The sequence below is a fragment of the Podarcis pityusensis genome (assembly GCF_964106645.2).
Source record: "Podarcis pityusensis genome assembly, chromosome: 8".
Classification (NCBI taxonomy): domain Eukaryota; kingdom Metazoa; phylum Chordata; class Lepidosauria; order Squamata; family Lacertidae; genus Podarcis; species Podarcis pityusensis.
The window spans coordinates 24,301,594-24,326,782 of record NC_138033.1 but is presented as its reverse complement, the minus strand read 5'-3'; the positions used below and the strand labels follow the sequence as shown (position 1 = coordinate 24,326,782).

The following is a 25,189-nucleotide window of genomic DNA, read 5'->3' as shown; positions in this document are numbered from 1 at the left end:
TTTCTGTTTTCTGTGCAACCTTGTCCATGCTTCCTTGTTGCATCTGAGGATCAGCCCCGCAATAGATTGGTTACTGCTTTGGTGTGATCTTCCTGACCCAGCCAAAAAACCCTCTCTGTGCATTTGGGCTTGATTTGCTTGTTACTGCTGCGATGCCTGTGCAAAAGTATCTCTTTTTCCAAATCTGCCTTATCATCACTTAACCTTAGCTCCAGTCTTTGACCTTCCATCCCATTCTCCAAAGCATTGGAGCTTGGGAAGAACTGGCTGGCTTATGACCCCCTTGATGACTTCTGCCCTCTTTGACTTTGCTTCCTTTGCTTTGTTTTCTAGAGCAGCCTCATTCCAGTCTAGATGCTTCCATTCTGGTACCTGGCTCTTCTCACCACAAAAACCATTTGGATCCCTTCCAATCGGGATTCAGGCCTCACCTTGGGACTGAAACTGCCTTGGTTGCACTGGTTGATAATCACTGGCAGGCTAGGGACAAAAGTGAGAGCTGTTTCCTAGTTCTGCTGGATCTCGAAGCGGCCTTTGATACCATCGGCCATAACATCCTTCTGGACCGTCTAGAGGGACTGTTATACAGTGGTTCTGCTCCTTTCTCCTGGGCCGTATCCAAAAAATGGTGTTGGGGGATGAGTGTTCAGACCCCTGGGCTCTCACTTGTGGGGTTCCTCAGGGTTCTGTCCTCTCCCCCATGCTTTTTAATATCTATATGAAACCTCTGGGAGAGCTCATCAGGAGGTTTGGGCTGGGTGTTCATCAGTATGCAGATGATACCCATCTCTACCTCTCTTTTAAAACAGAACCAGTGAAGGCAGTGAAGGTCCTGTGTGAGTGCCTGGAGGCGGTTGGAGGATGGATGGCGACTAACAGATTGAGGTTGAATCCTGACAAGACAGAAGTACTGTTTTGGGGGGACAGGGGGCGGGTGGGTGTGGGGGACTCGCTGGTCCTGAATGGGGTAAGTGTGCCCCTGAAAGGCCAAGTGTGCAGCCTGGGAGTCATTTTGGACTCACAGCTGTCCATAGAGGCGCAGGTCAATTCTGTGTCCAGGGCAGCTGTCTACCAGCTTCACCTGGTATGCAGGCTGAGACCCTACCTGCCCGCAGACTATCTCACCAGAATGGTGCATGCTGTAGTTATCTCCTGCTTGGACTGCTGTAATACGTTCTACGTGGGGCTACCTTTGAAAGTGATTCGGAAACTGCAATTAATCCAGAATGCAGGAGCTAGACTGGTGACTGGGAGAGGTCGCCGGGACCATATAACATCAGTCCTGAGAGTCCTGCATTGGCTCCCAGTACGTTTCTGAGCACAATTCAAAGTGTTGGTGCTGACCTTTAAAGCCCTAAATGGCCTCAGTCCTGTATTCCTGAAGGAGTGTCTCCACCCCCATCGTTCAGCCCGGACACTGAGATCCAGCGCCAAAGGACTTCTGGCAGTTCCCTCACTGCGAGAAGTGAGGTTACAGGAAACCAGGCAGAGGGCCTTCTCAGTAGTGGTGCCTGCCCTGTAAAACACCCTCCCATCAGATATCAAGGAAATAAGCAACTATCCTACTTTCAAAAGACATCTGAAGGCAGCCCTGTTTAGGGAAGTTTTTAATGTTTAATGCTGCATTGTGTTTTTAATATTCAATTGGGAGCCACCCAGAGTGGCTGGGGAAACCCAGCCAGATGGGTGAGGTATAAATTATTATTATTATTATTATTATTATTATTATTATTCTCTGTGCCATGCTGTATTAGCAAGATAGCCTCCCTCTGTACAGTAAACTGTAGAATCATAAAGTTGGAAGGGACTCTGAGGGTCATCTAGTCCAACCCCCTGCATTGCAGGAATCTTTTCCTAATGGGCTCAGACCCATGAACCTGAGATTAAGAGTCTCATGCTGCACCGACTATCCCAGGCCCAAGGAGGCAAAAGCCCATGGCACTCAGTATTCCCAGGCAGTCTCCCACTCAAGTACTAAATAAGCCTGACACTGCTTAGCTTCTGAGATCAGGTGTGTTCAGTAGTATGGCCATAGACAAAACATGTTTTGATCCAATCCCTTTCACAATACAGGCAAAACCACCCGGAAGGGCTGTAATGTCCAAAGACCATGTAGTCAGCAATTAGGAAACGTAAGAAGTTGCCACCTAGCTCAGTGTTTTCAACACTGACTAGCAGGGCCTCTCCAGGTTTTCAGGCAGATAATATTCTCAATCCAACCTGGCAGTGTCATTGGGGAATGAACCTGGGACTTTCTGCATGCAAGTCAAATGCTCTACTGCTGAGCTATGGTTTCGCGTGAGGAGGGACATAAAGGCAAATAAGGCTATCACTGGTTACTAACCAATATGTCTATGTTCTCCCTCCACTGTCAGAGGCACTGTGGCCCTGAATACCAGTTGCTGGGACTCTCAAGTGGGAAGAGGTTATATTGCACTCAAGTCCTGCTTGCAGGCTTCCCATGAACATATGGTTGGCCTCAGTGAGAACAGCATGCTGGAGTAGATGGGCCATTGGTGGGACCCTGCTCTTCTTATGCCATCAGGGACTGTACTGAGTTACTTTCCCCTTTGATTAATGCCAGGGGTAGGCCCAAGCAGTGTGACGGATGCAGGACAATTTCTTGCCCTGGTAGTGAAAAGGGACTTTCTCAGTCTGAAAACTGGGTGTTCATGTTCCGTAATGTACGGCCCACTAACCCAAAGATGCAGCACTGCTGGATGCTAGGATTTGTTACGGTACCTGTGTCCAGCTTGTCTCGTGCTCCAACATTGTTGCCCTTTAGTTCGAAAGAGACATATGGGTCCCCACAGTGCACACCAGCACAAAAGGCCCCCACCCTGGGAAAAGAAAGAGGGCACGGAGAACTTTTATGTGAAAGTCCTGCTCAATATGTGTTCTTATGCTCAGTGCTACCATCATCCATCAGTCTGCCTTGAGTGACAGATAGCCAGAAATTGTTTCAGAATCTTAAGGACTAGTAACTTGCATCCTGTATAGCGAAAGCCAAGAGCCTCACAGTGCTGGAGTGTCTACCCAGTACCAGATGCTGCACTTGCACAATGTGATCGTGTGCCTTTGGCTATAATGTGGAGGAGGAAGCCAGCTCTGTTTTGGACTGTCCTTCCGTTCTCACCATTTAATAATATATTGAGATTTCTTGATCACATCTACCTCCCATGGACTACGCTCAGAGCTCCAATTGAGTAAGCCCTCCCTTTCACAGTTATTTTTTAAAAGGCAGAGAGCAAGCAAGATCCTGCCCTTCCCCACCCTCTCCTGTGTCTCTTCCCTTCTTAGTGGGAAATTCTTGCCTCTTCCTCCCATCTCAACTAGGAGGTCCCGTTCTTGAGTTGTGGGGGAGAGGAGAAGGGGCGGGGGGGGGGTGTAGAGAGGCTGGAGCGCCTGTGTCTGCCATTTGCTGCCTCCATGGAGCCTGAAACTGTTAAACTAATTAAAGATTTTCAGTGCCAGGATTAATCCTTTTGCAGGGTGGTTATTGCGAGCCCAGGTAGTCGATTAGTTCACCAGGCGAGGATATTGGATTTCTGAAAGGCAAGTCAGCACTCTTTGGGGGCTGTTATCTTTCCAAGGCTCCAGGGGTCAGGAGGTAGCAAGGAGAGGTGACTGCAATCTTTCTCACTTGCTCTCTTTTACACACACACACACACACACACACACACACACACACCCTCCCTCCCGCTGTCTCTTGTTGCTGTGCTTTTGGCTGTGCCCGCCCGTCTCCCTTTGCAATCTCATGCAAGCTGCATGGCCGCCTTCTCTCCTTTTAAGTCTTTCCCTCCATCAGTCTCTCTCTCCCCCACCCCACCACATATCCTCCTCTCTCTCTGCTGCCCCCACTCCACTTGTTGTCCAAGCATCTTTCCCATCTCCTGTGTGGTCTCTGCTAGAGTTTTGTAACTAGGTTGTGGTGGGGGGAGGCGGAGAAGAGAGGAATACCCCTGGCCAACACCCCAGGAATGGCGAAGTCCAGAGATCCTAATGTGAAACATGTGGCCGCTGCCTGCGGCTGAGCAAGGGAGGTGAAAGGGAACAGAGCGCAGGGAAAGAAAGAGCAGCTTGTTGGCTAGCCCAGCCCAGCCCACTCTGCGCCTTCCCTCCTTCCCTCCCTCTGCAGTGGCCCTCTTCCACCTCTCCCTTTCTGGGGCCAAGCCTTTGAATGCTTGGCACAACCAGGCTTCCGGCAAACGGAGGACTTGGGTCCTGGCAGTTCCCAGCGAAGGGCCGGTGGAGGGGATTTAGGTCAACCCTAGGCTGGGCATGTCGGGCTCCGTCATTCCAGCTCCTCCCTCTGAGCAAGCAAAACGTGTGGAGGCTTGGAGGAAGAGGATCGGCCTGGTCTGGCCTTGGTCCCGCGCACAGGGGCCATTCCCTGAGCCAGAAGAGTGAGTCACCAGCCTGTTCTGCTGGGGACTTGGCTACTGCCCCCTTCCCAGCAGGCTGTTCTGCTGCTGAACATGTCTGCGTTTAGGCTGGCGGAACTAGGAGAAAGGCCTGTCTCTGGTTTGTCTGATCACCTGCCAATGAACGGGGTAGAAGGATCAGGGGTGGGGTCCACTTGCTGTGTTGTATGATGTGTATTACGGCTTCAGAGAAAGACTTGGCCCTCTTAGAGACTTAGAGGCCACCCTAGCACAGACTTCCACACATGTACAATGGTACCTCAGGTTAAGTACTTAATTCATTCCGGAGGTCCGTACTTAACTTGAAACTGTTCTTAACCTGAAGCACCACTTTAGCTAATGGGGCCTCCTGCTGCTGCCGCGCCGCTGAAGCACGATTTCTGTTCTCATCCTGAAGCAAAGTTCTTAACCCAAGTTAATATTTCTGGGTTAGGGGAGTCTGTAACCTGAAGCGTATGTAACCCGAGGTACCACTGTATCGCTATCCAAATGTAATGCATTCTCAGGAACACATTGTTTTCGTTAGGCGAGCATTCGCATAACAAGTTGACAGTTGCTGGTATTCCTATGAGAAATTTTCTAATGCGTTCCCAGCCATGGAATTTTGACCCCCAAATGATGGGGGGAAACAGGAAACCCCTACGAAACCTTGTAAAAAGCAAATAAGGAAGGGGGGGGGAAATACTTTCTTGTTTGTCCCATCTTTCCCCCTTCCCCCTCCCTCCCAACATGGTTTCTGCTGCGGACAAGCAAAACACAAAGAAGCAAGGCTTGTTTACGGCTGCTTATTTGTTTACAGTATTACACACAGGTCTGGCTGTTTGTATATCTGAATCAGTGTTGTGTATAGTGAGGTTTGGGTACTAATTCATCATATTTGGATGTGACTTTTGTATAACAAGCATATAGCAGTGCTGCAGCTATTGGGGGGGGGGGCTAGCCGGGTTTTTTGCCCCAGGTGAAGCCTCCAGAGAGGTGCCATTGGGGATCCCAGCCTATGTGTGTTGTTGTTGTTTAGTCGTTTAGTCATGTCCGACTCTTCGTGACCCCATGGACCAGAGCATGCCAGGCACTCCTGTCTTCCACTGCCTCCCACAGTTTAGTCAAACTCATGTTGGTAGCTTCGAGAACACTATCCAACCATCTCGTCCTCTGTCGTCCCCTTCTCCTTGTGCCCTCCATCTTTCCCAACATCAGGGTCTTTTCCAGGGAGTCTTCTCTTCTCATGAGGTGGCCAAAGTATTGGAGTCTCAGCTTCAGGATCTGTCCTTCCAGTGAGCACTCAGGGCTGATTTCCTTAAGAATGGATAGGTTGGCCTATGTGTATTTAGATGCAAATGCATGTGGGTGGGTGCTAAACTGGGTCTTTGGCCTGGGGGAAATAAAGCCTAGTTTTGTCCCTGAGTTTTGATAGTAGGACCTGTGTGTACATTGCTTCCTCCACCTCCAATACTGTTGGACCACAACTCCCATGATATATGTGCTATGTTGTATGAGGTATATTATACAAGATTAACTTTACTCCAGACCAGCTCACAGCTTCAGAGAAAAACTGGGCCCCCTCTGAGTCTTAGGAGCCATAGCACAGCCTTCCCCAATCAATACATTGTCTCCCTGATATTCTTGGACTACAACTCCCATAAACCCTGACCCATTGGCCACACTTACTACAGCTGATGGGAGTTGTACTCCAAAATACCTGAAAAGCACCAGGATGGGGAATATTTCTGTACTGGTTTGCTGGAACTCACAAGTGAGGAGAGAACCCCTTTGCACTCCTGTCCCGCTTTTGGGCTTTGCCCAGGTGTCTGGTAGGCCATTTGAGGCCAGGGTGCAGGAGGGCCTTTGGTCTGATCCAGCGGGGCTCTTGCTATGTTGTTATGCCAAAGCAAGTCATGGGGTAGCCTCCTCCCCAAGTGGCCTTCCAGTGGGGCAGGGTGGTGCAACAGGTTTCTCTCACAATTAAGGGCTGTTAGTGGGAGACAGAGAGGCCTGCCCACTGAAGCATAATCCTCTAGGAAGAGTACAGTAGGATAAGGCATTTTACTGAGGCTTCTCCAGGAGAAATTCCCAATGGAAAGCATCTCCTATGACCTTGTGTGTGCGTGCATGCATGCATGTGTTTGAATTCTCAATCTCAGGGACCAGAAATGTTGTGGACTGAAGGAATGACTAACACAAGCTCCACATGGGACTGTGATGACAGACTCTCAACAAGCCAGTTCAGGGTGAAGGAAACTTTTTTTTGCGGGGGAGGAGGCAGGAAAGCATCTTGGCCTTGGCACCCCTCGCCACGCATCTCCCAAGACTGCTTTTGTCTGGTTGGAATGTATCATTGAGCTGTGATAATGCCTCTTGCTTGCCTGCAAGGAGGAGTGTGTGCAAGTGTGTAAATACTTCTGACTATTTGCGTAGTCGTAGCAGGAAGGTGAAAGCTGACTTTACAAAGGTAAGAGTCAAATCCATTGCCCCACCCACTTTTATCTCTGGTCTCACCTGCCACCAGCATACAGCCCCTGTCTGCCCAAATGTTGTCTATGTAGGAATGTGGCCCTCAGGCTGAAAAACATGCCCCACCCTTCCTATAAATTGTCAGGGGCAGCCGGAGAAGTGGATGGGCGTGGTTGTATGGGGACAGTATTTGTGTATGAATACTTATGTGCATTTATGTGCTCACATAGTGCTCTGGGTCAGCGTGTGTATGTAAGAGAGAGAGAGAGAGAGAGAGAGAGAGAGAGAGAGAGAGAACATTTGGGTATGCAAGTGAGTGTAAAAGTGTGTTGTGTGTGCAGTTTGAGTACAAATTGTTTCATGTGTGTTCTTCTACGTGTGCTCTGTGCATAAGGCCCTGCAGTTGGAATCCTTGGTGCATCATTCTCCATACATGCCCCCCTCCAGTCCATTTTTCCATGACCTGCCTGTATAACCTTGCGGGTTTACTCTTTTCAGGTGTGTTTCTTTTGCATGGGTGTATGGCTTTCAATATATCTGTGTACACATATGCAAGTGCCATGTCACTCTGAGGGGATTGGAGTGGAGATGTTTCTGAATACGTGTCTCTTTCTGGACATGCATGTATCAGGCTCTTGGTGGCTAGCACACATCTGAGCACTGTTTGGATTCTGCAAGCTTCCCCCCCCCCCCTGGTGTAAACAAGCACTGAGTGAGCTGAAGCCAAAAGGGTCCCTGCAGATTTACTCTGCTTCCCTTGTTGCCCTTCATCCCGTAGAAAGGAAGACTCCTGGGGTCTGAGCTGTTTTTTCAGTCTTTCCACGTTCCACTTGAATTAAAAGGGAAGTGGGGAGGGGGAGAAGGGGGAGCGTTGGGCACCCACAGGCTGTAATGAAAAGCCTTCTGTGAGTTTCCCTCCCTCTCTTGTCTGTCTGTCTGTCTCCTTCCAGCTCTGGGCACATTAGCAGACACAGCTGAGACTAGACCAGTCTTTCTAGTGCTGTTTCCTTGTTCCACGTTGCCCTTTGGTGTAACTCTGCACCCTCCCAGCCTGTAGCAGCAGCAGCAGTTCCCCACTGATGCTGGGGAGGGAACCACGTGCGTGCATTTTCCTGCCAGTCTGGATTGATGTTGCCATGCTAATCTGGGTGCGCAGAGCCGGCTGGCTGTGGGATTTGAGCTGTGCTGGGAGGGGTGCTAGGAGATGGACAGGGGCACAAACAAGCTCAAAGGTGGAGGCAGGGCCATGCCAACTGCAAGGCAGGGATGGTGGGATACAAAAGGGCGAAGGTGCACCAGAATAAAGAGGTGATTGTGCAGCAAATTCACGCATAGATCCAGAGTGAGGGCTTCAGTTCAATGGCAATAAACCTCATTGGGTGTGGCAGAAGGGAAGACGGCAAGAAGAAAGCAGCACTCAGTTCAGGAAGGATTTATAAAGCTTTTTAAGAGAACGAAACAGGGAAACAATTTTAATAGAAAGGCTGAGTCAAAACAACCTAAACCAGAGGTGGGAACCTGATTTCCAACTTCCATAGTCCCAGCAAAGTGCTTAGGGATGATGGGAGTTGAAATCCAGCAGTATCTACAGGGTTCTGTATCCATGGCCAAGGCACAGGCACACAAACGTAAGAACTGCCTGCCCGAATCATCCAAAAGTGTGTTTAAAATTCTCTTTGGCTGCATTCAAACAGTACTTTATTCCATTTCCCCGACATCTCCATATGTGATCTTTCACACAGCCAGAAAACTAATTCTGGTAATCTAGCAGAATCTAGTGGAAGCTGGGTGCTTGTTTCCACATTTAATCGCTTCCAGAAAAAGTCCATTTGCAACCTGGAAAATCACAGGTTGAAATTTGGGGTGGCCAGCATGGTGGCACACAGTTGTTTCCTGCCATTTTCCGGGGGGGGGGGAGGGGGGGATGCACATGACATAAAAGATGGGACGACGGCAACACATCCAGTGACGTCTGCTGTTGTGTCACACCACACCCCCTGGAGCGAATGAAATTTGGCACAACATGACAGTATATCAGCTAAAGAGCCACAGCTCCGTAATGAAACTGGGACAGAAGCGCTAGAGTTATAAGCTGGAAAACTAATGCAGCAAGCTCCCTTTCTGAATGCACCTTTTCTAACAACAGCCAGCCAGATTTGTTTGTTATGGAAAGAACCACAGCTCAATGGTGAAGCACATGCTTCACATGCAGAAAGAACGCCTCAAGTTCAATCTCTGGCCACCTCAAGTTAAAATAGGGGCAAGAAATCTTCATCTTGAGGGCCACATTCTGAGCAACTATCCAAGTGCCACATGCCAGAGGTGGGCAGGCCAGAGGGGAAAATGGGCTAGTAGACTAGTTTCCACACACATTCACACCCCACTCTGTCCTCCATTCAGGCAAGCAAAAGACATTATCAGAGTTCAAGGACACATTCCATCCATGATGTGGGATGTAGCTTACAGAGATAGGAGATGGCCTGGGAAGAATCTTGAGAGTGGGAGAGGCCTGGAGGGCTGCACTGGATCCCTGGGTCTGAGGTGTCCCACCCCCCATTAGCTAAAAGGATTTCGGAAAGCAGGTGATGGGGGGGGGGGAAACCTCTCTTTTCCTTAGACCCTGGAGAACCACTTCCAGTAACAGTCAATGTGAAGATCTCATACTGGTCCACAAACCACTGGAGGTCTGTGGGTGCCATCCAGGTGGTCCACAGAAAAGTTGCAGAACAGTAAATACATATATCGGTACTTGGCAGACCTGCACATGATTGATTTTTTCCTGGCAGAGATCAAGGCTGTTTTGATCAGGGCTGGATTATCAGACAGGCTAACAAGGCCCTGGGCTAGGACCTATGATTTTCATAAAACTCTGCTGCTTTTTGACAATGTTCAAGAAGTTCCTGTATGTTCCCCTCCCCAACAGGTTATAGAACATCAGTTCATTATCCAATAAAAATCCATTTGGTTACATCTCAGGAAATGCTAACCATTTCTCCTGTTCATTTTAAACTTGACCGAATTCTATCTGACTGTCTTTAAATGTTAAGCAGAATATGGCAGCATGACCCTATTAGCAATCATGGTCAGCGAACCAGTGTGGTGCAGTGATTAAAGCCATAAAGCTCAGTGGGGACCTAGAGCCAGTTGCTATCCCTCAACCTATCGCATCTCGCTTAATCTTTGTAAAGATAAAATGAGGAAGAAGAACTATGTTAGCATCCCTACACGTTTTGAGAGGAAAAGTGGGATATAAATAGTGTCTACTAATAATTGCAATAATAATTTCCCATACCTGCATCAACTCCCAAGGCTCAATAGATGGTGCTAACTTCTTCGCAGAATCTGCCACCAATTTTTGCAGCTGCGAATAACTTTAAAGCCATTTCGTTTCCTCCTCTCCTGACAGAATCTTTCCAGCGCGTACCAGTCGTATAAACATCCGGTTCAGCTGGCAGCAAAATACCTGAAATGGCTTCAAATATTCTTTCCTTTTTCTTTTTTCCACATGAGCTGTCCAAAAAACCACCACCACCACCACACACACGCAACAACAAAATCTTTCCAAAATCCTAAGGGCATAATCGAAGCAAAATTCAGCACTGTAAAGACCCACAATTTAACCCTACGCTTCAGTGCCCCAGTGAAATCTACAAAGGTTAGAAGAAGCACTTAACATTTTGTCTGGTTCGCGGCCCATGATTTGCATCTGAGTTAGCACTGGCTTTTGAGGTGTGAGATCAAGACCCTGCTTCAGCCAGGGCTCACTGGGTGGCCTTGGCATGTAAGGGCACATGGCAGCTGCTTGCACTCCTGGTTTGGCACTGCACAGCTGGAAACAGAGGACTTGTCTCTGGGAAAAAATCAGGTATGTCTCCTCCCAGGACACCCTACTGCCAAACTAAAGAGCCAGCTCTGCAGACAATATTGCCTGCAGAGCCCTGCTCAGTCACACAGAAGGGCAGGGCTGATGCGTTCTGTAGCCTCTGTGGACCAGTGTGGATTAGGCCCATCACAAGACTACAGCCAGCTTCCAAAAACAAGCAGTCATAGAGGTAGCATGGATTGCTGTGTCTTCTGCTTTGTTTTCCATTGGTAAAATGGGAATATGTTGGGTCTATCTTAATGATGGCACGCTCAGAGATGCAGCTAACATTGGACCTCAGGGCTGAAATCCAGGGCCCACAGACCAGTCTCCCCTCCAAAAAAATGATTAACCTGAGAGTGGCAGATGATAGAGGCAGCAGCAAACAGGACCAATGTAATGACCTGGGCCAGCACTCACACATTCCACCGGCTGGGGCTGACACTAGTCACTGCAGTGCAGTATCTTCTTCTTCAAAACAAAACAAAAACAAAAACATTTTATAGTCAGGGGTTGGCTGGCCAAGCATGTGCATGATTACAGATGCTGACTTTATTGTGTTTGCTTTTCAAATGTATTATAATTCTCTACAACAGAATTGTGCTTTCCCCAAAGTAAATGTGTTCATGGCATCAGGGCAACGGAAGCAAACTCCATTTTATACCTGCAGTCATGATCAAACTGTGATTTAAGAGTGTATAATGTGAAGCTGCACATGTTCAAGAGATTCCCACCCCCCAACGTATCAGGAATGTAGATGTACATTCCTGCAACTTACGTGCATTTAACTTCAGTTTTACGCTTGTGGCCAAAACCCCCAATTTTTTAAGGGGGGGGGGGTTTGAGGTCATGGGGAAAATGACTTGGGCAATCCCACCCACCATTGAATCCAATGGGTTTTGAATACACACAATTTTGGCTTTAGGCGCGATCCCCGGAACGTAACCCCCGCGGATGTTGCAGGCTTATTGTAGTTGCAAAGTATGTAATAATGATGTGGGGCTAAACAGTGGTTTCCCCTGAAAACAGCAGGACAAGTGGATGAGCCCTCAATCTGCTCTCAGTCTACCCCCACCTGCCTGTCACCAGCACAGGGGGTGAATCTGGCTGTCTTTGGCTCTGGCTTCACCTATTGCTGGTCTTCCTATCAGTGGTGTCCAAACTTTTTTCAAAGAGGGCGAGATTTGATGAAGTCAAGGGCTGTGGGGGCCAACCAAAGTTGTCGACCTTTTCTAGGATTGACAGCTTTTTTTCAGGGTTGGAGTTGTTGTTCTTCTTTTAGGGTTGAAGTTGTTACATTTTTTAAGGATTTTACCCCAGGAAATAAACTACCACAGGGGCCAGATTAAACTGACCGGCAGGCCAGATTAGGCCCCCGAAGTGGACTTTGGACGTGCCTGCCTTGTTCCAGTGGACACCAGCCCACCCCTGCATTCTCAGTTGGCTCCTTACTGGTAGCTTCTTCTATAAACATTAATGCTTGGAATGCATCAAGTGTTTTACTATTTTTTATGCGTTATTGCCATGAAAAAACTGAGGTATGTCTACCTTCCTTTTGTGCCACACTGTGCCAACTTTCCTTTTGTCTGAGATACCACTTGATTAAAGCACTCTGATATATGTTTGTCAAATGTAAATGAATGTCTATACTGGGCAATTCACTCTCCGCTTATCTTGATGGCTCACCTATTTCTTTGAAGTGCCAAGAGATCTCGTTAGTATTGTAGTATTTCTAAAGGGATTTATGTTTTGAGATCTACATAGTAATTGAGTTTTAGCTCCAGAGGAAATTAATTTTACTAACCGCCTGACCATGAGAATCTGTTCAATGTTAAGAACCCCATCATTTTTTAGGTCACCCACCTCTCCCAAGCATCGGAAGGGGATGGGAAGGGGGAAAGACAAAGGAAGGGTGGAAGACTTGAGTTTGTCTGGATACTTGGAAGCTACCTTTTGCTTTCCACAATATAGGCTGCATTTGCTTCAAGTCAAAGAACCCTGGATTCTTAGCTCACAAAGGCTCTGTTCAGATGCGATGCAAAACCATGATTTGGTTCTAGGTGAACAAGCCTTCCTGCTTCTCAGATTTGTGTACAGTGATTCCCGACTTCCCAATCCTAAGTTAGCGTAAACCGTAGTTTGCCTTTTTGTCCAAACAGTCAAGCTGTGGGGTTGTGTTTGCCTGTAAATCAGGATCACAAACCAATGTGTGTGTCCCCTGCCCCCCCCCCCCGGTTTCTGATCCTGGCTTGCAGGATCACCCCAGGCCATAGTTTGTTGGTTCAGGTGCAATGACGAGCTGTAATATGGTGGATGGAGCCATCTATTTCTGGTCCATGTCAGTTTCACATGTGCTCATTCATAATTCTTTTCCATCTCCCTTCTGTATTAATCCATGGTTTTCTTTTTTTAAAAAAAATCCTCATGTATAAATAGTATTTTCTCACAAAATACACATTTCCATTTTTATTCTTTTTTTATTATTAAATTTTAACAAACTGTCCAAAAATAAAATAAAAACCATATCAAGAACAGTATTTTCAAACACACAAACAAAACTGTAAGTAAAACCAATTTCAAATCTAAAATTAAGGATTCCCCAAATCCCATGACTTCCCTCCACCCCATTCTCTGGTTCCTTAATTTTCCTTTCCCACTGCATATCATTATTACTCCAAAAAAAAATTTCATCCAATTTCTTTCATAGTTTCTCTAAAATTACAAGTGCTCTTAAAATCCTGCCAGTGTTTTAACATGTTTACAATACTTTTGAATATATAAAATGAACATTTCCCAATCCTTTCTAAAATTCTTATCGTCTTGGTTTCTGAGCTTTACAGTTATTTTCACCATTTCAGCATATTCCATTAATTTATTTTGCCAATCTTCTTTGGTTGGGATGGTTTCTTTTTTCCATCTTTGAGCTAACAAGTGGCGGTCGTAGCATACATAAACAAATTCTTCTGTTCTTTTGGCACCTCCGCTCCTACAACTCCTAATAGAAAGGCTTCTGGTTATTTTACAAAAGGTATTCTAAACATTTTTTTCATTTCATTATAAATCATTTCCCAGAATTTTTTAACAATCTCACATTTCCACCACATATGATAAAACGTACCTTCCAATTGTTTGCATTTCCAACACTTGTTGGATCCTTTTCTGTACATTTCCATTTTTAATGTCTTGTGTACTTTGCATGATTTCATTGTATGTTTATAATTTTATTTTATTTTCTAAAGTACAGATTTCTAAACCTTTTCTCTCAAAAGTATTTCTAAATTTTATCCTAAAATGTGTATTTTTATATGCATTTTGGTACCATTTCTGAGCAGAGAAACACGTCTCAAAATTTTAAGATGACTAACTGTTGAATAACTATATTCATCCAGGAAGTCAGTACATACCGAAATCCATGAAGAATGAATGAAATAATCAAGCATCCCTAAACTGTAGTTTGCCTCAAACTAGATCTGGGAATTATGCACAAGAGAAGGGAACATGTGAACCTGAGCCTTCATACCACATCAAACTTGTAATGGCATAATTTTTAAAATTTATTAATAAAATATTTCTGTCCTGCCTTTTGACTTCACATGTCCATAAGCAGCTCAAAATCACAAGTTAAAAACATAACTTTATGTGCCCAGGGTATGGTCAGTACCTGGATTGGTGACTACCTTGGAACTGCATGTATGCCATCTTTGGTTCTGTTAAGGAAGAAAGTGGGATATAGATGTAATAAAATAATACAATAGAAAGAATAAAAGCAAAATGTTTGTCAGTCCCAAGAACTGGTAAAAAGAGAGAGGATTTAACATTTGAAAGTCATCAGAAAGGAGACCCTCCAGGCCTCCCAAGGTAGGAAGCTCCACCATCTGGTCATGCCCACCCAACTGGGCTCCTGAGCACAGCTGTAGGGCACAGGGCAAAGCTTCCATTGAAGAGCACCATGGGCAGGCTCATGTGAGGGAAGGCTGACCCTTCAAATACACTGTTTAGGGCACATGCCAGAGGTGCTGTTTTATGACCTAAAAGCCGGAACTATCAAAACAAGTCAGACCATCACTTTGGCCAGCCAAATCCCAGAGAAGGAGGAGTTGGTGTGCAGAGGCTTTTTTTTGTTTGTTTGTTTTTCAGAAGTAAGCGCCTGTAACTCAGTGCTATATTCGATCTTTTCAGAAATAGCGCCTTTATTTTCTCTGTAAGTTTGTTTGTGTGTTTGTGATTCTTCACATTTCTTAGCCTTATAAAACTGCTGGACACTCTATCAAGTTGTGCTGTGTTTCCAGTTGGACTTCCTTTATGGATTAAATAGGAAACCAATGGCAGGCTGCAGTTTGGGAGGGTCTTGATAATGGACTTTCAACTGGTGGGTGAGGGCAATGGTGCACATAGCCAATGTAATGTTCTGCCAGGACTCATTTCTTGTGGCCATGCTTGCTGGGGCTAATGGGAGTTGAGAGCCCAGTGGCACCTAGAGAACCACAGGTTCCCTATCCTTGCTTCACATCAGGAGTGGTTAACCTGTGGCTTTTCAGACATTGCTGAACCGCAACTCCCATGAACCCTAGTCAGTGTGTCCAGTGGTTAGGCATGATGGGAGTTGTAGTTCAGCAAGATCTGGAAAGGTAACAAGTTCTCCACCTCTGCCTTAGATAATGTTGCATCTTTAAATAGTTTTACAGGGATGGCTCTTTGGATGACAGTGTGCGCTGTTTCACTTACTTCAACGTGTGGTAAGCCAGCCCTGTTGCATTGGGGGCCTTCCTGATGGGTGGGTACTTGATCTTCCGCCCCAGAGTCCTGCCCTGACAGCATCCAGATGTGTGACACCATGGGCACCACCAACTTTTCTTTTTCTTTTGGATTTTATTTATCTTCTAAAAGAAGTAGGAAGAGAGAAGGAAACAAGGGGGTGGGGAGATCAGAAGTGGTTGGAAGAATGAATTCCATTCCTTTAAATGCCTGTGAAGATGAAATCATTTTGACAGGAACAGTTTTTCCCATCACTGCATAAGAAGCAGCAATTGCCAAAATTCTCTCTTCTGTACAGCAGTGAAAGATACAGGAGCGTTCTCTGCATAAGCAGAAGCAAATATGGGGACCATGTGACAATTTTTTTTAAAAAAGGAAATAAATTGAACCCCATGATGTATCATCAGGTTACAGGTGGCCCCTGGGTCTGAAAAGGTCTTCATAACCCCAGCTCATTTATTTGGGAGTTGTTTAAAATCAGTAACAGTAAACAACAAGGCTATAGCGAGCATATGAATTTGGGTGCAGCTGAGACAGTGTGTATGAAAGCCAAAGAGAGATGCTACACGGCAGGTGTAGAATATCTGTACGTATTGCAATGTCTGAGAACAATTTTTCATTTCCTCCCCACGTCAAACTCTTGACCAAAATTCACACCACACCTTGATTTAAATATTGGTTAGGGTTATCAGAGGCATGATAAAACAGATTTGGGCACTAGATCTGGCCCCCAGGCTGCCGATTGGCCACTCTTGATCACTCCTGATCTACCTTGCCAAGTAGTCGTGAAGCTTGTCGAGTTGGAATTTTATGTCCTGTTCAATAAATAGACACACAGATGCATGCCTGCAAAATAGCACACATCCAGGCATGCGAGCAAAGGTGCAAAGCTGCATATCACCAACATTTAGTGATTCAAACAGGGATAACTTGCACAGAGCATGCATGCCCCCCCATTACACACACACACACACACACACACACACACACACACACACAGACACAGCTTGAGACAGCAGGATGACTGTAGCTAATAGAGTTTGGCCGATCCCCCTGCAGGGCTATGATGAGATGGACAAAAAGGAGAGAGAGGGAAGGGAGGGGAGAGGAGGGGAGCCAGACAAGGAAGGAAAGGCCAAGAGAGCCTGGGCTGGAGATGAGGCGGATCTGATGAGTGACAGCCAGGCCTGGCATGCAGAAGGATGCACGGACATTTTGTCTGTGTTTATCAGGGCTGCAGAGACATCTGACCCACAGCATAATCCCTCTGGGTCGAGGTGGGGTTGCATTCTCCAGGAGCCAGGCCCCTTTGTGCACATCTGTTATAGACCAAAGCCAAGCCTCCCCACACCCTTTCCTTTTTTTGGTGACCTTGAGCAGGAGCTGTCTCAAACCTTGGACAGAGAGACGCAATGTCCCCCCCTTATCTGGCTGTAGCCTTGGCACAAATTTGTTGTGCAAGAGATGTTGTGGTTCCGGCGGGAGGCTGGCAGCAGGGAAACATGGCTGCGAATATGGGTGGGCATGGATTGGCATGGTATTCTCTATACCCTGCATGACACAGACAATAAATAACCCCAAGATGACCTGTATATGTGTTATTCGCAGTACAAAGTACAATTCAGCAAAATGTCTTCCTGCACTTAGTGATGCCATATACATAACTCCCCTGCCTCACTCTCCCCCCCCCCCCCGTCCACTATCTTACAAGGAGGCAGCATCAACTTACTAAAAGCCTGCAAGATTGGACAGTGAGGGGGGAAGGAGCGATACCACCACCCTTCTTCCGTCTACCCTGCCTGCCGCCACAAACACTTGCTCATCTGCCCTGTCACCTGCATATCCATAGCCAAAGCACTGTTGGGCTTTTGTAGTCTTGCTGCCCTCCACTCCTGTTGAAATTAAATTTCCTGGTTATTATTATTAATATATAAAGAAAGATCTGTCCCTTCCTCCTCCTTGTACCTTCTGCCTGCTCTGTTGCTGCTTCACACGCCCGGGTCTGTGTGCTTCCATTTAACAGATGGGAGCTCCATCGCCTGCCAGCCCATTGGACTGGAAAACGGAGCCAACCCTCCAGCTGAATGGTTCCCGCGCAGCCAGGGCCCGGGGCTGCGGCAGCCCAACAACAGCGAGGCGGACGGCAGCGAGAGAAACTTCAGGGTGAACCTCCACTGCAAATACGGGCGGCCCAGGTAAGCGGGTGGGAACAAGGCAGAGAGTGGGCCCTCTCTGCTGCTGCTTGCCCCCTGCCGGTAATCAAACATGCTTTCGTGTGTGTGTGTTTCCAAAATGAATGGGGAAATATTTTGCAGCCCAGGGGCCACATTCCCTTCTGGACCACCACCTGTGGGCCACATGCCAGTGGTGGGTGGGGCCACAGGCAAAAAGAGGTGGAGCAACGAATGTGAATTTCACCTTTGTTCATGAGAATCCTGATCAGAATTCAAGGACGTGTTCCGGCCAGGCAAAATCACTTAGTGCGGATGTGAATCAGGGGCAGTAGAGGGTGTGGTCTGGAGAAGGAGTGTGGCCTAGGGAGTATTCCAAGGGCCAGTTAGGGAAAGTTGGAGGACTGCATCCAACCCCTGATTCCTGAGGAGTCCTACCACTGCTCTAAAAATTCCATATTGATTTGAACAGGCAAGCAAAGCTAAATAGGTGGGGGATGTGGGTTCACTGGATTGGGCTCAAACTCAAGCTTAGTCTATGTTTTCAGCAGCATCAGATAGTTGATTGGTCTCTACCACTTGCAGACCAGAGAGGGATGCCAATTTTGAATAGGCTTACCCAGTGTTTAAAACACAGAGATCTACACAGAGTTCCCTGAAAGCAGAAAACTAGCATATCAGAGAGGTCTTGACCTAGCTCTTTGCCTGCCATGCTAGTCTTTTATTTGTAGGGAAAGTTTGGGTTTTTTAAACATTAGTGTATGGAACCATTAAGAAAAAAGGTGTTGCCTGGCATGCTGCCCCAAGTAGTGCCATGCATTCATCTACAAGTATTTTGCCACCCTTTCTTCTGTAAATTTGTGTAGTGTTGGCCAGACCTCAGCCCAGGGTAGAGCTGTGACTTCATGATGCTTTCACTTCCTAGACATGTCATGACTCGGTCCCGTGTTTGCCACTTCATAAGCAAATATCGTCTTGGTTGCAGGCTTGTGTATGTTGTTGGGAGGGAGCTGGGCCTCACTGCATGCCAAACGTAATTCACCATGCCAGTTTGCTCACATTGGTTGACCCTTAACCAGACCATGCATCCACAAAGCTTGCTTTCTCACCATAACCTACCTCGCAGGATGGTTGTGAAGGTAACATGTCAGGAAAAGGGAAAACTTTGTCTCATTGGAGGGAGGAGATATATTTTGAAGCACAGTGCAACCAGACATCTAGGAGATTTCCCAATGCTGATCCTGAGCATCGAAACACAAGGCTGCAAACAAACTATTTAAAACTGCAAGAAAAACCGGGATTCTTGAATCTCCGTATAGACCTCTCCTGGCTGCCTTAGGGACTAGAAACTTGGGTTTGTCTTTAGAAAGTGAGCAGAGTCTGAGAATTCTGAATGCTCAGTAGTACTGGGTTTATTCTTTGCACAGTGTAATGACTGAATACACACATCCCTGTTCTTGGCTCCCTAAAGAGCCCTCCCTTTCCTCCTGTTATCTTCAGCCCTTTTGATAGAAAGGGGGAGGGGGCTGAGGAAGTGCTCTAGAAGAGAGAGATCTTGGTTCCTCCAACACCCTCCCTCCCTGCTGCCCTCAAGGGCTCTGTGGATCCCTGCTGTGCACAGCTACTGCCTCCCTGACCCTTCTCACTCCACATCTGGCCAAGAGTTGCCTGGAAACAGCGAAGCAGAGGTGGGGAGGGGAGCGAAAGAAGGAGTGTTCTCACAAGAACGGGGTGGGAGTGTACGGAAAATCAGGAGGAAAGCCAGGTCTGCGGCAGACATGGGAGTCCTTCCTTCTTACCCGTACTGGACAGTGTCAGGAAGTTTGGAGGCAGGGGACAGAAAAATCGGAGAATCTAGAAAATGAAGCAAAAACAGCCCTTTTGAAAAGATCTGAGCAGATCTAAGGCGGAAGGGTGATGGTCCTTCACAAAGTGGGGAGGAGGAGGAGGAGGAGGAGGAGGAGGAGGAGAGAGGAGCCTGCTGAATGGTGCAGATGGCTCCTGTAGGTGCAACATGGCAAAGCCTGCCAAAGAACTGAGGTCACTTCCTGTAGAGGCGCTCTGAGCTGTGGAGCCCTCCTGGAGCTGAGCGAGAGGGAAGGAGGGAAGGCTGTGTCTCGCTAGCAGGCTGGCTGGGGCCTGCAGTGGAAAAGGTTTCAGTGCCAAGACTGAAGGGAAGAGGAACAAGAAGAGGCTGGACAATACAGTATGTGAAACAACATGGGGAAGATGTTTATGGGTGGGGGGTTGAGAGTGCAGAGGCACGGGAGGAGAGAATGGAAGGAGGCTGGACTGCCTCCCTCCCAGCCGCCCAGTTGAAGAGGCACATCTTGACCTACACTTCTCCATCTCCAAAAATACAATGTGAGCCTCTCTGAGTGATAATGCAGCATAGCTCATGCCTGTGGATCCGCCATTCCATTCTCTGCCCTACTTGTTTCATAAGGAATGGTGTGCGTTGGGAGTCAAAGCCATTAATGCCTCCCCCCTCCCACATGCAGGTGCCCTGGATATGTTAACCCTTTCCCATAGCAGCATCTTTCCAAATATAAATAAGTAGCTCAGAGTACCCATCACCTTGCATGAGGTGGTAAATCGCCCTGTGATCCTCAGATGAAGGGCAGTGTAGAAATGTAATTAATGATAATAAATAATCCAGCCAAAGTTAAGCATTATTTTAAAACAATTCCTGGGATTTCAGCAGCACAGACTTTAATTCCCAAATTGAAATCTGTAGGATTTGAAAATATGTTTAGCTGTGCCTTGGTTGAGCCCCATTGTATGGATTAAGTGTTTTCTTTTAGGGGAAAAAGTCAGGATAGCATGCCACTTATCATTTACCCATGCACCCTTATGTTTTGGCTAAAAGAATTGTACCACTTGCTACATCAACATATTATGGTTGAGTAGAGCTATGCCTCCCTTCCATTCTATTTATTGCAGTATTTATTTCAAGTGGAAACTGCAGCAAAATTTTGCAGTGTGGAATGTTCCTGTTCAAAAAGCCTGCCAGCCATGTCCTTTCCCAGGATACTCTATTCTCCCTTCCTACTAGTTTTCTCTACCCTGCCCCACAGCCCATCAGCATTCCATGCCCATAGAGCACACTCCGTCCTCATTGAACTTTTGTTGGGAGTGCCTCCCCACAATATCAAGCAGAATTTTTCTTCTTTTAAATTTGTGTTTTTTCTGTATTCTTTGTTGTTGTCACTTCTCTCTTGTGCATGGGTGGTGCTGTTTTGGCTACAAAAGGATAAGCACTTGGATAATGCAGTTGCTATTAGTATATAACAGGGGTGTGGAACTTGCTGCCCTCCAGATGTTGTTGAGCTGCAGCTTCAAACATCTCTGACCATTGACCAAGCTGGCTGGGCTGATGAGAGATGTCCAACAATATCTACAGATCCATAGGCTCTCTACTCCTGGTATATAGGATGTATATGATTGTTTTATTTCTTTAAGATAGTTGCATGCTGCATCTCCCGCTCTCAGAACGGCATGAAAAACCAACACTTTGTAATGCAGAAGGTAGCTGTAAATTAAAAGCATTAAACAGTATGCAATTGCATTTTTGCAGCGCAGAGTGGGACAGGGAGAAAGGAGGCATTCTGTTGAGCTGGGCTGGCTTGTTCTCAGGGGAAATGTTCTTCCCTTCTGTTCTTGCTGTGGCTCAGCCTCTTTTTCCAGCACCAGGCCTGGAACCACCTCAGCCTCCTTTTAGTGCAGCCTGCAAGCCTGGAGCTGCTACCCACCAGACTGGAGCCTGAGGGCATAACCACATGGCATTTTCCCATCAGGGCTTGGATGCACTCATTCAGAATGGCAACTGTGCCTATCCCCCATTGGTCCACATGGCAGACTTTGCAGAGTGGAGATGGGGATCATTGGGTCAGTGGAGGTGGCGCAGTCCACCCAGAGAAATTGCATGTAACCTTGGTGGGGGCTGCTTCCCACTTCCAGCTTAGCTCTTTAACAAGAAATTCCTTCAACACGTTCCTGTGTTTCCCAGTTGTGCATTGCAATATTCAGCCACAGAATCAGTGGAAGTGTCAAGACTAGGCTGCGTTAGTGAATTTCTCTGAATCTAGATCTGGAGAATAACATATCCAGTCCAGAACCCCTACGGTCAGGAGCTGGGTAAGAGAATTTACCAGGAGAGGAACGCGGCCATTATTTATAGTAGGCCAGGCCAGGCCAGAGGCTTTGTGCTACCTACTAATGACAAGGGTTGATATTTCACACACTCTATTTCCTGAGTCCTGAAGAACATGCATATGGCCCATCTAGCTCAGTATCTTCTTCTCACAGTGGCCAACTAGGTGTCTGTGGGAAGCGTACAAGCAGGACCAGAGTTCAACAGCACTGCCCCACTTGTGAGCCCCAGCAAATGGTATTCAGAGATATACTGCCTCCCAACAGCTGAGGCAGAAAGTAGCCACTTTGGCTAGTAGCCACTGACAGTCTTATCCTCCATGAATTTATGTCTACTCTTTTAAAGCTATGCAGGTTGGTGGCCATCACTACTTCTTGAGGGAGCTAATTCCATAGTTTAACCAGTGCAAAGACCTTGCTAGGTCACAGAAACAGCTCTATCTGTGTGCATTTGCTCCATGTGGTGAATCACAAGTTGTTCCTGCAACACTTATGGGGCAAGTGTCCCAATGCCTACCACTGTCAGCGCTTTTACAGAAAGTCCTTGCAACACACTGGACTGGTGGATTCTTTGTTCTATTCCGTTTTTAACAAATAATAGAACTGACAGAACCACACAAAAGGAGTTAGAATATATTCTGTTAGCTGTGAGTTATACAGAGTAAAGTATAAATACCTGAACTCATTAAATGTGCTTCCTGGGGAACCATGCACAACTTCCAATCTGGTGGAATCTTGACCCACCAGTTGGGAGTCTCTGGACTGGAAACATACCTTGTTAAAAACTGAAAGCCAAAATGTTTCTCATATCACTCATTGAGGTTTTAAAGGAAACTGCCCAGGTTTTGGGAAACAAGGTTAAATACAAGGGCACACACCGGGCTAGTTGGCTTTAAAACCCAGGGTGCATAATGACGAAACATTGCTTGAGCAGTAGGACGCTCTGGAAGCGCATTCAGTACAGTCTGTTTTAAACAAAACAGATTTTCTCCCAGGTCAAACTTAGGCGAAATTGGTTCTTCTGCTTTGCAACAGAAGTGGGTTGTGCACAGCGCTGACGGTCCAGTGTTTGTGGCAATATGAATCTACCTTCCCACCCCCCACCCTCAGTTCTGTTACTTAAAAACAAAAAAATATTTTAAAAGCCTTGAATGGAGTTTCATTGACGTGAACTTACAAACGACACTTGCCATAAAAAGGCAGATAGCCTGTCTGAAACATGGGGAAAGAGGCAAAACAAATGACTAATCAGTGTTTGAACTGGTGGCATGTACCCCTGCAGATCAAACTGTAAAGGTCAGAGAAGGTATGTATTTGTGCACAGTCACAGATTCAAGCACCCTGTTGTTCAAAGAGAGCACAGTGCACCAGGAGCTTTTTCAGCACATCTTGTGGAACATCTCATAAGTAGTTTATTTCAGGATGAAGGCAGGTCTAACACCACAGATAGTTTAACAAAGTCCCTCCCCACAGGCTCATTACAAAGACTCGTCTTCCTCTTTTGGGAATGACCTCTGCTAAACTAGCTCTGCAAATTTCCAGCATGGTGAATATAGACTGGGAAGAAGGCAGCGGAAGAAAGTACCAATTGTCTAGCACCCATAATATGGCCAGCATATCTCTCTCACTCCAGTTCCTCCATCAGTATTGCAAAGTTTAATGATGTTTCATGAAGTATGGAGAATGGATGCAAAAACAAACATTCATGAACCAGTTTTTTAAAAAAATGCAAACATAACAATGGAAAGGGCAAGGGGGGGGAACGTGCTTCCTTTGTACGTTTTGACTGTATGACTTAAGAGAGGAGAAGTCTCAACCATCTCAGCCCATAGCGGCCACAGGAAAGTGCTGACCTCTGCTGACTTCCAGCCACTTCTGTGGCAATGCTGTGAAAAGATCCTGCTGGCACATGTGGGACTCGGTCTGCATCCTGCCATTGGCATCCTGCCAGCACCACATGTGTAGAGTGGTTTGTGGCAGTGTGTAAAAACAGAGCCAGACTTTGATTATCACTGGAAGTAATCCCACCACTTCCATTGTTAACCTCTGAGTACCATCAGAAGCTCGGGCTTCTGATTTACGCCCATTGCAACTAATATAAATCTAGCAACAACAACAAAGTTACCTTCAAAGTTGCTTTTACCTTGGTGGTATCAGTTGCCCTATAAATGGGAAAGCAAAGTAGGTTTATGGCCCTGGAAACAGAAAGTAAGGCCCCCTGGCAAGGTATCCAGTTCTTCCTTTGTTATGTGTGTTTGTATCCACTAATGGCTGAGTGAGGTGAAAGATTTGCAGCAGCCTTTGCCAACCTGATGCCCTCTGGATGTTTTGGACTACAACTCCCATCAGCCCCAGCTCTCCTGGACCCTCAGTTAAAGAGGCTGGTGAGAAAGGAAAGTCCCAATGGCTCTTTCTGCCATTTTGGGAATGTATTTCTTACCTTGAGCAAAACTTACTTTTATATTTTATGTCCTCTACTTTTTATTCATAGCCTGTCCTACCAATAAGAGCTCAAGATGCTATTGTGTTGTTTTTTTTAAAAAAAGAATATTGCTGCATAAACACATCACTTACACAACAGTAAACTTTTAATATGTGTTTTTATTATTTTAAAGTTTACTGTTTTGTTGAACTTAATTGTGCTGTTATTCCCCACCCCAGGGCACTCAGACATCTTAGTAATCAAGGACTCTATCTAGCTTAGTAGTAAAGCACTGCTTTGCATGCAGAAGATCCCTGATTCCACCTCTGGCATCCCCACTTGAAAGGCTCAGGCACAGGTGATATGAGACCCTGGAGAGCTGCTGCCAGTCAAAGCAGACAATACTTGGCTAGATGGACACATAAACTGACCTGGTGTAAGGCAGATTCCTACGTTCCTATACTTACCAGACCATTGTGGATTGAATCTGGAACATTTTGCATGCAAGGCAGATCTTCAGCACTGATCTACAGCCCCTGACTCATATTCCCACGCATAATTGCATGGGGGTATACAATGTGTTGAACCAGGCAGCTTGGCTGATCTCTGATTATCATATGATATTCTTTCTTTTATATCTATCCATCTACTTATTTGAAAATTATATTCCACCCTTCTAATGCATATGCATGAGTCAGAGTGACTTACAACAATTAAAAATCACAATATCATAATAAAACAATAAAAACAATATAAAATGGAGACAGGCTCAGCAGATAAAAACTGAGTTCATCCCATTAAAACAGTTTACCTGCCAAGCAACACAAAAAACTCTATTTGCCTGGCCGTATTTAGGGAGCCAGTCTCAGTGTATAGGGTCTGAAACACACACCACACAGCTTGGTTAGAGCCAGCTCAAATTTCCTTAAGGAGTTTGGGCTGTGCAATTTTA

The 25,189-nt window shown here is 46.4% G+C and overlaps 1 protein-coding gene across 1 annotated transcript in view; it reads left to right on the top strand.

Annotated features, from left to right (window-relative positions):
- The window catches only part of AHDC1 (AT-hook DNA binding motif containing 1), a 194,930-nt gene that overhangs the window by 145,874 nt on the left and 23,867 nt on the right, over positions 1–25,189 (top strand). The window contains 2 exon segments of the mRNA XM_081015687.1: positions 17,516–17,548; positions 17,554–17,687. Coding sequence (XP_080871813.1) covers positions 17,516–17,548; positions 17,554–17,687 — 167 coding nt within the window.